Below are 16117 nucleotides of genomic sequence, written 5' to 3' on the forward strand. Positions count from 1 at the left end.
AAGGTTTGTGTCCCATCATTCTAAAAATAAAGCGCAATGTCAGATGTATAAATGCGGTTCACTTTGTACTGTCAGTTACCAAAGCATGAAAGAAGAAGTGCTATAAAAAGACCTCATCAGCGGCAGTCTGCATTGTCCTCCAAGAAGAACATAAGAAAGAAGGACCCGGGAAAAGAAATAAAAAACACAAGATATAAAGACATCTCCTGCTTAGATCAATGAAATTTGGTTTCAATTCAGCCCTTTAGAAGGGTTCCAGACAACGTGTGTGTGTGTGTGTGTGTGTGTGTGTGTGCGTGCGTGTGTTTGTGTGTAATCTAATCAGGGTATGGAGATTACCATTAAATCGTCCGGCACGGATTACACTCCCTTTCACCGAGCCGATTCAAAGGCCGCACTTCTAAACGGGGGTTAACAGCTTGTTATAAGACGCTGGTGTGTGTGTGTGTGTGTGTGTGTTTGTGTGCCACATGTGCCAAGCTAATCTTCGTTGCTCGGAGCGATGAGAGGACCAAAGGAAAGCAGCCGGCGAGGCGAACAACGGCAGACGTGACGAGAGACGGGAGGAGACGGGGTAGAACAACCAGCGCACACACACGCACACACACACACACACACTTAGAGTTGGACGCACTCCCACAGCAATCACAGCGCACACAAAGAGGGTCGGCACCTTTCCTCCGCGCAAGGTCACTTTACTACCTGGCCCTGTGTGTGTGTGTGTGTGTGTCTTTGGGCTCACACTATGGACGGTACCGTACCTTTGATGTTTTGGAGAAAGCGATAAATGGACACAGGGTCCAGGGTGATGTTCAGGTGAAATCTCGTTTCAGGCCATTGATCCAAATTAAGTGATTAATTTTCATAATGAAAAAAATGAAATTCTGAGTGACAATGTGCTCCAGATGTGACTTCCCACTGACAGTACCATGACATGCGATGGATCTGGCCCTCATCTGGATGCTTGTTTAGCACATTTCCTGCAGTGGAACCTCAACACTGTCCTCCACTGAGAAGCGCGATGCTCTCGGCTGCGGTTCCCACTGAGCTGACAAAGCGGGGACCTGACGATTAGCATCAGAGGCAACAGAGTCAACAACACTGGAGTCCGGCCGAAGATGCCGTTTGGAGAAGTGTTTACAGAGGCAAAGAGAAGCAGAGAGAGAGAGAGAGAGAGAGAGAGAGGCTTTAAATCAACACATGAGCCGAGTAGAGACGTCTCGGCTTTCGGCCCTGCTGGAGATCCCAGTGGATGGATTCCACATCGCGCCCTGAGCCACCTCAAGTGTCAGTGACGACCCTTCTGGAGGCGGAGCAAGAAGCAGAAACTGTCCCTCTTTCCGGTCTGGCAAGATTGAACTAACTTTACGCAAAGCGGTCTCTTATTTCCACTCCGGCAAAGCACATCTGTGCGCACATCTGTGTCCTGAGTCAGAGCAGGGCTTCATTAGACAACATCACCTGGCAGACACATGCTGCTCCTCACAAACAGATGCAAACGGGATTTCAACTCACCTTCCACTGTTGCATGATAATAATAAAAAAATGCAATGTGCTGATGTAGTGGCTCTTTCCGCAGAATAATAATAATTAAAAAGATGTTTCAGTGTTTACAACTTTGTGGGGGCGAACGGACCGGCCCGCAGGGGGGGGGGGGGGGGGGGGTGTGCGTGCACGTGTCGAGGCGGATGCAATTTATTTTTTGAATTCCAGACTGGCCGCCCCCTTTTGGTGACTGAACTTCCCGGCTAATGTGTCGAGTGGCTTTAAATGTACGACATTACCTGGAGACTTGAACCTAAGCGTAACCCCCCTTTATACCGAGTCCTTTTCCTAATATTAAATGATGTATGTTCTTTCACGTAGTCCCCACAATGTCAGTAATACACACACACACACACACACACAATAGTGATCATAAATATATATAAATAAATGCAAAACGAGTGAGGTCATCACTTAGACACACACACACGGTCCCAACTGCCTTTGTTTCACGTGCACACAGAGTCACGCATGCTCACACAAGACAATGACCTCATCCCTCACATTGTCCCTCCTCCGCCCCACCACACACACACACACACACACACACACACACCCAGAGGGTCAACCCATTAAGACAGAGCAGCAGCTGATCCCCCCATTTATGTTCCACTCGTTTAAATTCATTCATGCCCTGTAATGAACTACATATGAATAAAAAATGGGCTAAATCATATGAGGATTATTAAAGTAGTCATTTGGTTCCATGCGGTAACATTCAATCGCTGATACCATTTCAAGCTTTTCCAGGAATGCAGCGTGTTCCTGTGTGTTTGTTCCATCGAGTTGTTTTGGATCAACACGAGCTGTAAAAGTGCTTCTTTGAGAAACACTCGTGGGACCAAACGCACACAAAGAGCACAGAGGGCTGCGAAGCATCTTAATCACACCGGATCATTTGCGACGTCTCGACTGTTCAGACATCTGCGTGAAAAACGTTTAAAAAGACCCCGATGACATGAATGAAGTAAATCAGTTCACGGAGACTGTTTCCTCCCTAAGTGTCTCCAGAAGGAAGCTGAATTACACAAGTTGTGTTTCATGCTAAACGAATCTGGTGAATGTGGGTTTTTTGGCCTTTTATCAGTGACAGGCATCATTTTACAAGGAGGGATTTTGCCTGTCTGATTTTGTATTGTTCCTCAGGACCTAGGACCTTATAAAGGCACTTTACTGGATAAAGGATTAAGAAGAATACGAACAAGAAGCTTTATGCTGCTTTACATCAGTTTAATCCTACACACACACATAGAAGTGAGAAGCTAAAAGGGTTCAGACCGCCAAGAGAAAACATTTGTGCTTCATCCGTTCTTTTAAAAACCACTAATGTGAGTCCACACGCTCTTAAGTGTGTAACAGAAAGCAACACGAGGTCTCCGCCGCTCTTTATTCTTCAGAGATGCCAAACATAGTGATGGAAATCCCCTTCAATACACTGTGAGATTAACAAACATTTTAAACAGCAGGAATGCATATGATCAAAGTAGCTCCACGAGGCTCCTAAAATGGAGTCAATGTGGAGCCCTCAACAGGATATGGAGAGTGTGTGTGTGTGTGTGTGTGTGCATGACTCCAGGGAGGCCTCTGCTGTCACACCTTTTCTTTTTTTTTTTACACCAGGGTCTCTCCCTCCGTCTCTCCTCTTTATCTCCAGAGGTCTTTGTATTTTGAGGAAGCAACTGATCTCATCGGCCTTTCTGGAAAGCAAAGCTGGTGACGCATGAGTCATACATGATTGTGGCTGTGCGTGTGTGTGTGTGTGTGTGCATGTGTGTGTGTGTGTGTGTTCTCTCTGAATAGGAAAGTTGTCTTGGGGGTAAAAGAGAAACACCCTCTCTTTCTCCACTTTGCTGTGTCCTGCAGTTCACCCTTAAATAATTCAAATATATCGCCTCTGCCCTCGATGCACACACACACACACACACACACGCACGCACACACACACACACACACACACACACGTCATGTCCACAAACGGCATCGAAGTGAAGTTTGCTTTTCATCCAGCAGGAAACTGGAGGCCGAGTCACTGTCCAATGCGCGTCACTCTGAAGATGCATCTTTTGCTCTGGAATTCCCTGCTTTTGTAACATTTTATATTCAATTTTAAAATTTTAAAATTGAAAAAGAATCCAGTCCCTAATTCTAAGGAAATGAAATCCACAGTGACACAACAGATCCCATATTTCGGCAACATATTTCGACAACAGATCCCATATTTCGGCAGAATACCGGCTGAAATGATTGATGACGTTGGCCGGAGGGCGGGGCCTGTTCAGAGAGACTCGTACTGGTAGTAGTACAGTAGGAGTAATGGCATTAGTAGGGGGTGGGGGGTGGTGAGCAGTAGATACTCAAAAGACCTACTCCCAGGTGCCTTAAATACAGCGACCTATGACCTTTAACAGCCTGTACCCCGCCTCATCGAAGCCCACTCTGATGTCAATCAATCAGTGATGTCGTTTCTAGTTTTTACACTTCTCCACCATCAGAAACAAGTGAGTCGCCTCGGGGCCCAGAGTTAAGAGGTTGCATTTATGACCCCCCCCCCCGATCTCATCACTAGCTTTTATTTGTGCAATCATGTGGCCATAAAGGTGTCAGAGAGACACAGTGCGTTAATAACAACACGTGTGTCGTCGGATCAGAGGCAGCAGAAGGGAGTTTTCAGTCTTTCCGATAGACGCAGAAAATTGGGACTTTGGATCATTATTTGAGAAGGTTCTGGAGAACTTTTTTTTTACCTGCTGCTCCGCCCAAACAAAAACCACCGAGAAACAACGTTATGATCGAGCCATCTCTACTTTGTCTCTTTGTTCCTGTGCGTATGGACCAGGAGCACACACACACACACACACACACACACACACACACACTGCAGCACTTGTCCATTCCCTCAGGTATTGCTGACAACATTGTGGATTAAAATAGCTGACGACCCACATATCCCAGTATAGCAGGCAGGGCACTGCTGGGCCAGACGCCGCCACACACACTAGTCCACGCACAGCTGTGCACAGCTGGCCTCGTTTTTTAAATACTTGCATAACATGCAGTTGTCACAAATGGTGACTTGATTGGCCACAGTTTGAATATGAAACAGTAATGAATATTGGCTCGTGTATCGGGGAATAGGAAATAAAAGATAGAAGAAAATATTTTTTGGAGTGATGGTAATTGGATAAGGGAGGGAGGGGGGTGGGGGGTGGGGGGGGGGGGGGCGTTGTTTCTTTTCAGTAACACACCATGAAGAAAAACCAAATGATCCAATGAGGGATGTTTGATTTCCAAACTCACTGGAAGTCTCATCCATAATTGTAAGTCGGATCATTAGAAGCTGCAGCAGGAAACGCATTAGCGGGAATGATTGAGACTCACTGACTCAGTGACTCAGACTTTGAACGCAGCACAGCGGCGGCTCTTCATTTTTCCGCTCGGTATCCGGCGACCAGGTGGATCCGGCCAATGAGAAGCCGGAAAGGAAACACGCAAAGAGGACGCGACACCACACCGGGAGCCAATGAGGCGGCGGTCAGCCAACCGACGGCTATGAGACACAAAAGGATGTTGAGCTGGAAGACACAACGTTGGCCTTCACGCTGAGGAGGTGAGGGGTTTGATGGGGGGGACAGGTGGAGGATGTGGACACCCACACGTTCATTTCCTTAGTTACAACTGAAAGTCCCCTCCGCAGTCATCATCATGCTCTATTGCAGAAGACTGAAAAATACAGCCACCATGAACTGATGTTTAACATATTCACTGAGGTAATAACCCACGTGAGAAGTCTCATAGACGTCAATGCAATCTCACTCGTCGAGTCGCCCCCTGCTGGCCATTGGGAGCAATGCACGTTTCAGTCACTTCGGCTTTGGCTTCATTTTAGAGCATTGGCTGCAATGCGTACGCGTCCTTGCGTGTTCGATACAGGCGAGACAAAAGCTCCAAAAGGCCTTGAAGGAAACTGATATTCTAACCAGCGGGTGAAGTGGAAACTTTCTTGTAAAAGTGCAGAGAAGAATTTCCTGTCAACACACCCCCCTTTGCATAAGTCGTTGTATTTCTACCTCCGTCTCTCTGAGACAAAGAACTGCGTTGGCAAAGAAAAACAGGACAAATTCCCAAGGTCATCCGCCTCCTCTGCATGTGACCCATTTACTGTGTTCCCACTCGGCACACACACACACACACACACACACACACACACACACACACACACACACACACACACACACACACACACGCACACTAACCAAGCATGCATAAGGACCCAATGGATGCTGACACACCCCATCCTTGTTGCAACTATGTCTCTTGTTACAACTCAAACAAACGCACACACAAACACACACAGACACACACAGACACACTTCCCAAAATGAAGATGTTCAGCAGGAACCGGTTTAATGAAGACACACTTTGACTGACCGAGGAGGCCTTAGCGCAGTTCCACCGTGTTACACGATGACTTTGTCTTTCATCACAATTACACAATATATAATGAATGCACGTAGTGCTTTTTTACTTTTGATCAAGTAGGACAATCCCGAAAAAGACAAATGCTTGAGGTGCCGTGAGCTCCATTTAAAGGCAGGTCCAAGGTGCTCGGCTGTTACACAATTACAATGCTAAGTTACTAAGGGCAGATTTAGCCATTGGCGGGAGGCTGTGGGATTGTTTCTCTTCTCATTGCTCATCACACAACACGTTCTCATCTTTTGGTCAGGGGTCAGGAGGTCACGCTGGTCTTATTATGGAATCGCATGGGCAGAGGGCGGTGAACGTATCGGGGTTAAAATACAACACGGCCAACTTACTTTGAACTATCGAAAAAGCAAAACGAAAGGTCGACAAAGTGTGTGTGTGTGTGTGTGCGCATCCTGGATGCTGTACTGTGCCAACTGTGGGCCTTGCCAAGCTAGCGCACATACATGCACTTCCTGTGCCACTGTCAACATCCTTTGCACATTATGAATGATGTCATAGTGTGCAAAGGATGTTGACAGTGTGTGTGTGTGTGTGTGTGTGTGTATATCAAAACACACGCACACACACACATGCACACGCGATGCACAAGTGAGTGTCCTGGTGGCTGTTGGTACAGCACAGGACCTCAGCACTAACGAGACAGGAAGAGAGCGTATTTTAGGACCAGATGTGCAGATAGAAGACTCGTTGCCAAAGACTGAAAGTCTGCAAATTTAAAATATGAATCAATGTTTATTAACAAAAACTTTTGGGATGACCCAAGGCGGATTTCATGAACATCATGAAAAGAATACGGTCCATTTCAATAGTGATGGTTATTTTCACAACTTATTTACTATTATTTTAGTCCAGAAGTGAGAAGAGAGAAGCAGAGAGAAGGAGAAGAGGAAGCAGAATGAAGCTGCTTTAAAGTTATTGTTTATTTGTAGAATATGTTTCCATCAGCCTTTATTGCATCTTCTCTTTGCTCAGACATCAACTTTTCCACCGCAGACCGGAGCCACGAACCTTTACCCATATTTAGACTTCTCTTAATCCTACCCTTTGCATTTTGGGGGTTTTGTGTGTGCAAGTTCAAAATGTGCACGGACAAAAGAAGGGAAGCAGGGAAGAGAAAGCGAGAGAGAGACAGAGAGCGAGCCGGGCGAGTAGAGAGTAAGGGGGGGGGGGGGGGGGGGTAGCTGGAGGGATGCCAGGTCACCAGGCTTCATCCCTGAGCCAATTGGTCTGCAAACACTGGCTCAGCAGGATGTAGGGACACACAAACGCACACACGACACAATGCACCGCACCTGTGTGTGTGCGTGTGTGTGTGTGTGTGTGTCTGTGTCAACACAGCTCAGCCCTCTGATCTCCAGGAGGATTCCTCTTCATGAGAAAGAATGGAATCAAACACTGTCCTGTTGTAAAATAACTAGGGTTGGGTATCGTTTGAATTTGAGCGATTCCGATTCCGATACCGATTCCTTGTTTCGATTCCGGTTCCCAGCGATTCTCGATTCCGATTCTTTTAAGAGGCAGGGTCAAAAAAGTTTAAGTTTAAGGTATTTTAAATGAGCTAGCTAACCAAGGGTCTTTCTGAAGGAAATAGTCTGACCTTCTCCATCAATGTTAATTCTATGAACTTTTTATTAACTTTACTATGAATTTCTAACAGGGCTGTTTTCAACTACAATATGAATATCAAACTATGAACTTGAATATTGTATAAACATTATAAAAGACAGGGGTACACTTTCACTTTCTTTATTTTTGAAACCTCACAAAAACACATTTACACGTGAGTGTGTGATACTGCAGGTACTTAAACGTTACCTTGCTCCCACTGATGGACGAACCCTTGGAATCAGAGGAAGAGGCAGCGCGTCAAACACGGGGCACACGGAGGGGGGGGGGGGGCGCGCAACTCTCCCAACCTCAAATCAGGGACACTTTCGCTGACGGGGGGGCTGCTGGCGGTCGACGCGGGGAGTGCTAGTACAACCTTTTTTTTTCTTTGCAGCGCCAGCCTCACTGCTCATTTTAACAGATAGGACCGCTCCGCTCGGGCCACCCGGCACCCGCGCGCGCACACTGGTCTGATGCGTCATAACTTCACAACAACCGGGAGTTTTTTGCCAAGTTTTCGGTTTGTTTCGAAAAGTGTAACCACACTTTGGACCGCCGACGCACGCTACGCATGTTCGATCGCGCTGTTACGCCAACACTTCCGGTGGACGCTTCTTCGTTGGTGTTCAGCGGTTTCTATTTCCGGTCGCCGCCGGCGGACTGAGAATCGAAACAAGGAATCGAATTTTAAACTTTTGAACGATACCGGGTAAATCGCAAAGCTAGTCCCGATTCCATTCGATTCTCGATTCTCGATACCCAACCCTAAAAATAACTTCCAGGGAAGTGTGTTTGAATCCATTCTCACCAGAAGGAAAGAGAGAAATAAAGTGAAACCTGCACCGAAGACCAATTCAGCAACTCTTAACCTTTCCTGTGACCCTCGTAGTTTGGTCCTCCTTAGTTAGTGCTGCTAATTGGGAGGGACCTTCAGCTCCTGACTGGGGGGCGTTCTTCTTTGTGGAATAGTTTATACTTTTCCAAAGATAACAGTTCTGTTTTAGGATTTTGCATATGTACATATACATATATATATATACCTTGTATTATTGGTCTGGCCATATCCCTTTCTTAAGCAGGATATGGAGGACCCTATTCTAATATAAGTTCCATTTTCAAATAAATAAAATATAAGGAAATAAAATACATTATTCAGATGAACGTTAAAAAACTGGCAACCTGAGACCTTGAAAAGCGTGATCCCGATTGTGATCACGTGATTCCACGACAGTGTGACTAGAATCTGCTTGCACACTCTGTAAATATAATCCTGGCCATTTGCTTCATTTTTTTGTAATCTGATCATGCATACCGATAGCATTTTATCAGTTACTACAACGCCCGATGAGTGTCCAGCTGACACAGCGGCCCTGTCCCCAGTCTTTGATAAACTCTCGGCTCCACCGGACACCGTGGAGATTAACGCTCGTGTGTCAGTTATCTCGTCCAACAGAAGGTAAAAAAAACGGCAAACAAAGCACAATTCCCGCCATGTTGCTCGTCCCTCCGATGGAGTCGCGCTCCGCGATGGCTGCTCTGCGCAGTGGGCTGACAGCGGGTTGGGTGGGGGGGGGGGGGGGGGCGACTGGGTGCATCGCCTTGTAAACTAGTGATCTGCCTCCATGAGAGAAAATTTAAAAAAATACACACGCTCATCTCGAGACTCTCACGGTATCAGCTCTGGCCAAAGGGGGAGGGGGGGGGGGGGGGGGCAGCTCATTTGTTCTGCTTTCCCGCAGCGGCGGCCCCCGACTGCTCGCTCCCTCGCGGCTGCCACCGTGGGCCGAGGGGCCGTCACACGACACAGATACGTCGGTCTGTGTGTGTTTCACTCCAGTAAATTCAAATTCCGAGGACAAAACAATAATTGTGAATGAATGAATGAATTAATGCAGTGATTAAAACGGATAATATTGGCACCGGCCTCCACACTGGAAGCAGTTTTTTTTTTTTCTCGTTGCAGCAGCCACTGGACAAGGATCTAAGAGAAATGACCACCGAAAGGCCCCCAATGAGTGCTCCATAATGTGCAGGGAAATCATATTTTTAAGACTCCCAGCCATCCATTTCCTGTACAGCTTGCCCTGTTCCCGAGTCACAGTGGGCTGTAGTCAATCCCAGCATGCAGTGGGCAAGAGGCAGGTCACACTTGACAGGTCGCCAGTCCATCACAGGGGCCGACACGCAAACCAAACAGCCCACCGGAGCCTGGCGGGTCCCGAACGAAACCATGTCAGCCTCCTTGTTGCAACTCCAAGTTGTTGTTTGTGGGTCATTTCTGACAGTTACAATATGTCCCATATGCCCCCCCCCCCCGACCCCGCAAAAAAAAACATTAAAGTGTCAAACATAGGACTGCAAAAAACATCTTTTGTGACAGTAACATCCAAAGAAAATGTGATGTTACTGACACTTGAATTGGCCGAGGAGCAATGCATCACCTTCCACTATCAAACCTCTGCTTTAGGTTTCATTTCCATGAATCGGACGTGACTGTGGATTAAAGATGTCGAAATCTTTGTATTTGCCGACGAGGCAACAATGAATCACTAGAACCACAAGTGGAAAGCTTTGGCCTCTAGGTGAAGAGTCAGAGCCATTAATACTTTCCCATTGCAAACTATGCATCAGTCAACGATGCCTAAACTGTTTAAATTACACCAGAAAAGCTGCTCATTACGTTGAAAAGCTGGAACCAGCATGTTGTCACAAGACGAGTTGCACCCTCCTGAATGGAAGTTGTTCTTTATATTCAGGAAAATATCCTGACTAAAGTTGGAAAACGTTTTTTTTTTTTAAAAAGGTTTTGTTCTTAGCCCTTGAGAGGAAATAATTCCCTTCTTCCGTTCTCTGTCTTCCTCTCTGACCCTCTTTTTCCACCTTTCCTCTCCATTCCTTTGTTTCTTTTCTCTCTCTCTCTCCCGTCTTCCTCTTTTCTCCCGTCTGCTCTGACTTTGAGGAAGCAGCTGCAGACCACAGACAATTGCATAACTCGCTGGTCTGTGGTAAGGCAGGAAGGACGGCCACACAGACAAGGAGAAGATGGAGTGAAGGAAGTCCTCCCTGCATGCATGCGTGTTACCGTGTGCACTGCTGCTTTCTTCCCCCTCATTCTTCCCTCCTCTTATTTACAGAGTTACTGGGCTGTGAAATGTGAAAAACTGCGGCATGCATCGCCATTCATTACCTTGTCAAACATCCAAATTGCGGCTTCAAACCTCGGGGAGAAGGGGGGGACTCGGAAAGGAAGGAGTCCATGTGATTGACAGGTCACCGAGGAGAAGAGACACCGCGCACGAGAAGCTGCACAGCCACAAAACTCTTATGATCATTATGACCGGGTCTCCTTTTTAATGTCAAAGTACAAACAAAAAACTCAAAATTTCATACTTAAATCAGGAAATTGGATATTTAAGTATTTTTTCTATTACTTTTTAAATGAATTGTTGAAATATCCAGAATTTTTCAGTGAGTGGAAAAAATGACAATGCGGACCAATCACCACAAAACCGTGTTGGCATTCTAGGTGTTTGTGTCAAATACATACGCTACGTAACATTATGTCACTTTTAGTGACATAGCTACATTACATTGTAAGGTTAAAATGTTACATTGTATTATACACAACATTGTTGCATTACAAAATATATGTTTAAAACATCACATTTTTAGGTTAAGTAACATTGTTGTGTTACAATGTCATGTGACGTAACGTTGTCCGGTTATGGTCTGGTATGAAACGTATTCATAAAATATATTGTTGGTTTTGGAATGTTGAAATGCAACGTATTCCAATACCAACAGATATTCTGGCAACTGGGAGGCAATAAATAACGAAAATCATCATAATGATGATAATTATACCAATACACAAGTATGCCTGATGAATAATAATTAATATGAAACAGTTAAACAGAGAGACGAAGAAGGATGGGGTTCGTTGGTTTTTTTTCATCCAGCAGAACTTCTGAATTGGATGATTTAATCTGGTATGACAAGCAATCGATTGGTGAAATTTGTGCGTTTTTTTTGCGGATGTCCTGCGAGGCTTCGTGACAGGAGGGCGGCCATGGTCCGCTGCAGACACTCCACTGAGGAGAAGGTGCAGGGCTGTATTTTGCAGACTTGTCAGGCCTAATGGAGACGCCGTATATCTGTAGCGCCGCGCCGGTGGGTCTCGCATAGTGCTGTAACGACGCCACTGCAAATAAATCAATCAGCCCGAGAGGGAGTACAGACATGCCGAGCATACGAACTGAGGGACGAGAGGAGACGGTGGCGGACCGAGCCGGCCCAGGGTCCATTTACTGTTTAGCATGAATCCGTGAATGCAGATGTTTACCCACAACAAACCCATGAAACCTGCACACCTCCACTTCAGTTTCCATCTAAGACCCTCGGTTTTCCTCCTCCAACTCATCAGACTTTGGCATGGCCCTGCTTTGAAATAAATGGATTACATCTAATTGGGATGTCTGGGTTTTCCATTTTATCCTTGGACACTCCACAGACACAAACACACACACACACACACACACACACACACACACACACACACATAAATCCCTAAAGCCCATCACATCATTTCAGACCTCCAAAGATGCAGCAATTATATGCAGAACATGGGGTCCGACTGTCAGAGGCAACAAGGCTGATAGACAGGTGAGAAAATGTGTGTGTGTGTGTGTGTGAGTGTGTGAAATAGAGAGAGAGATTGTGTGTTTTCTACACAATCAGCAATGATGCAAGGCATCATAAAAGAAGTCGGTACGAGGAATCAAAGACAAGTGGCGTGATGAAGGGACAGACGAGGAGGACCAGGACACACATCAATCTGGTTGCTTGTGTGCGCGCGTGTGTTTGTGTGTGTGTAAGCGTGTGCATTTGTGTGTGTTTGGCCGAGTGTGTGCGTCTGTTTCTCCGTCCGTCTGACAGCAAACGGCCAATTACTGTCGAAAGTGGCGGGATGAGTCCTGCCAGACCATAGCTTTCCATTAGTGCATGCCAGCCGAGCGCGTGTTCATGTGTGTGTGTGTGTGTGTGTGTGTGTGTGTGTGATGGACTGAATGAGGGGATAAAGGGGGAGACAGAAGGAACAAGGGTGGAAAAGACATGGGTGCGTCTGGTCTCAGTGTGTGTGTGTGTGTGTGTGTGTCTCTCTCTCTCCTCTCTCTGAAACTGTTCCCTCTAGAGCCGATGAAATTGACGAAACACATCTTTTCCCATTATTTTTGCTTTCCATCTACAATAACAGCGTTTGGCACTCTGAGGAGCCGGGGTTGTATCAGGACACGCTCTCCCCGGAGCGCGTTAAAAGCTCACAAAGTGGTTTCTGCGTGTGAAATGGAGATGAACAAATAATCCCAATGGTAATAATGATCCATGATACGTGATGGTCGGAGGAGAGGATGAATGTCCGTCTCCCCTCTCGCGTGTTCAATGTAGCGAGGGGATGCTATTAGCCTATTAGCACCAAGACGGGACGCGAGGTGAAGCTGCTAGCCTCCGCCATCAGACGTCAGCTGGTCTTTACCTGTTGCATCTTGTTAGCTAGCAAGCAGCAGTCACCAGTCAATAGCTAAACAAATAATAGCCATTTAATAAACCATTGCTCAAAGGACCGGGGTTGGAGCAGAATTAGCTAAGTTTGGGGTTAAAGTAACTTAACATATATATATATATAGAGAGAAACACACACATGGCAACAAGCTTTTGTCAGAAAAATGGCCCCTGGTTTAGCCTAAAGCAACATTAGCATTCATTAGCCAACCTGCTTCTGTCCACTCGATGAACGTAAAAACGATTTCTTCTTAACAAATTCGATATGAGAACACAAATAAGCATATTTAAGTGAAAAAATATTTGAAGAGGGACCATTCAATTCCATTCCAATCTCCCCAAGGTAACAAGATGTGAGACAAATGGAGGACGAACTCGTTGCACTCGAGTCGTTTTAGCTGCTCATGCAGAACAGGCAACATTCTACTTTGGCTTTCCTCGTGCTCTCACTGTAAACTCTCTCTCTTGTTCAATATAGGCAACTGTTTTCTGAAAGTAAAAAGTGTGAATAATCTGAGTGGAACTACTTTCCCGCTATTCCAGCCATCTTGTGAAACGTGAAATCCAAACCCGTCCATGAAACCTCTGGATCGCTTAACAAAATAATCGCTGGGGAAATGGTTTACTGGGGATGAAACATGTGCCGTTGGGACTAAAAATAGGACGAGGCGATGCGTGAATTTGTGTCAGTAAGACAGTCAGGGCGAAGAGATGCAGTCTGGGCCCAACTCAGGACTATAAACACACACACACACACTCTTATTGAATACACACAATGAAGCAGCCCGGTCCCAGTGGACGGTGTCACATGCGGGGACAAAGACTTTCAGTGTATTGGTTCCCAGAAAATGAAATGGCAGAGAAAAAGGGTGACAAAACTCTTTCACACACGTGGGCCGAAGATGGCTCCCAATTAACAGCTTCTATTCCGTAAGTTCAAAGAGAAGGGGACCTGAGGGGAAATATTTGCATCACCTAGCTTCTGTTATTTAATTCTCATTTCCAGTCTGAAGCCATGAGGAAAAAAAATTCAAACTCTAGACCACAGAAAACACCACGTGGTGATATGTGCTACTCAGACTGGACAATGTCTCAATAAAGGTCATGAGACTACGCTCTCTCAGGCTGCTATATGTTCTATAGTGGCTGATGATGCATTATTCAGCAGGATTATCTGCAAACAAACGGCGGCAGATGTGGATATATTATTTAAGACAAGTCACTTGCTATTAAGCATGCGTCCATCTTCCACAGGCCGCGTGTGTGTGTGTGTGTGTGTGTGTGTGTGTGTGTGTGTGTGTGTGTGTGTGTGCGGCTGTATGTGTGACAACTCAAGACACATCCGGCTGTCGGACTGGTCTATCAGCGATGAGATCGGTGGCATTATACAAAGCTGCATTCTTCCTCGTGAGCACCGACTGCGTAACCCAAATCCCTCCACGTTCCCCTTAAATCAGCTCTCACTGTATCAACTGTCAATCAAAGTCTATCTTCATTCTCTTTCAAACTATGCGATCCTCATCAAAAGAGGGATTTAACGGGGGGGGGGGGGGATGCACCACTTTCCTGCTTTTACATCATTGATTAAATGGTTTGGGTGCCGTGCGTGTGTTAAAAGCTCGTTTGTAGTGAAGGGGGCGTGTGCGTAAATGTTTGGGTGGTGCGATCGTTTTTACGCATTTTTAAAAAAAGAATGCTTTTTTCGTTGTTTAGTTGCACGGGTGCGTAAAGCCGTCTGTATCCTCTCCCTGATCTGCCTCCTCCTCACCCCCGTCCCCCCATGCTCTCTCTCTCTCTCGCACTGTGTGTATATGTGTGTTTTCTCCTGTCAGCGGACCTCGCCGTGTTCCATGTGAGCGGAAAAAAAAGAGAAACTAACGCAACTGCGCTGGGCCGCTGCTGAGAGCTCTGGGGATGCAAAACACTACACACGCGCGCGCACACACACACAGAAAGACACTAACCAAGCGCACGCATGGTATTTCATCCCGGTTTCTAACCCCCATCCAATTTCCCGGAAAAGGAAGAGAAAGCGCATCATTTCTGACCTGCTGCCAGTTCTCCTCCAGGGAAGGCATCGCGGAGAAATAACCAGTGTCGTGAACGAGTTGGAGTTCTTGGAAAATACTGTAATTCGCCAACACATCCATGTTTGATGAAAAACAAAACAAAACTGCGGGAAAAGTCAGTGCAGAAGTCCGGAATCCCAGCGATTAAAAAAACGCACTTCTTCTCTCCTTGTTGTCAGGTTGAAAACAACTAAGCAAACGGCGGCGGATAATAAATCCAAGCTGGTGAAGTTCAGCGCACCTGAGCATTTGAATTTAAAAAAAAAAAAAAAAAAAGCTCACAGGAAAGAAAGAGTTGATTATTTTATTTTTTTTTATCAACGCGATCCCCTCTCCTCTCTGCTCGCGCCGTCACGCCTCTCTCCTCGGTCCTCGCACGGAGGGGGCGTGGGAGGGGGGGGGGACGGGACAGGGGGAGGGGGGGGGAGGAGGAGGGGGGTGGGCAGCAGATCTATTTCCGCATTGCCAGATTGCCAGTCGGTCTCCGTACGAGCTGCCAGGTTGCCAGGTTTGCTTCCAGCAGCAGCAGCAGCAGCAGCAGACCGGACCACGCTGCAATACGGGCGACCGGCGCGCACGCGAGAGAGAGAGAGAGTGCGAGAGAGAGAGAGAGGGAGAGAGAGAGAGAGGAGGAGTGGGAGGGAGTTGAGGTGTGAGGGGGCGTGGAGTGGGGGGGGGGGAGGAGCCACCTGTCCGTCATTTTCATGCGTGACCTAATAAGGTAAATAGGGTTGATGATGTCACTGGCATCCAATTAAGGAGGCGCCGAGACTGAGGGAGAGGGCGGGGCCTTGGTGGAGGCGGGGACTGCCATTGGCTGCGGGAGGCTGAGAGTCCGGCCCTAGATG

At 46.6% G+C, this 16117-nt stretch overlaps 1 protein-coding gene across 1 annotated transcript in view; it reads right to left on the reverse strand.

The window, feature by feature from the left end:
• The window catches only part of klf7b (Kruppel like factor 7b), a 46842-nt gene extending 31170 nt beyond the window's left edge, over window positions 1-15672 (reverse strand). Inside the window, exon 1 of the mRNA XM_037488553.2 lies at window positions 15249-15672. Within this exon, the coding sequence (XP_037344450.1) occupies window positions 15249-15350 (102 nt within the window). The 5' untranslated portion in view covers window positions 15351-15672. The remainder of the gene's footprint in view (window positions 1-15248) is intronic.
• Window positions 15673-16117: the final 445 nt, after the last annotated feature.

The sequence above is a fragment of the Pungitius pungitius genome, chromosome 10 (assembly GCF_949316345.1).
Source record: "Pungitius pungitius chromosome 10, fPunPun2.1, whole genome shotgun sequence".
NCBI lineage: Eukaryota > Metazoa > Chordata > Actinopteri > Perciformes > Gasterosteidae > Pungitius > Pungitius pungitius.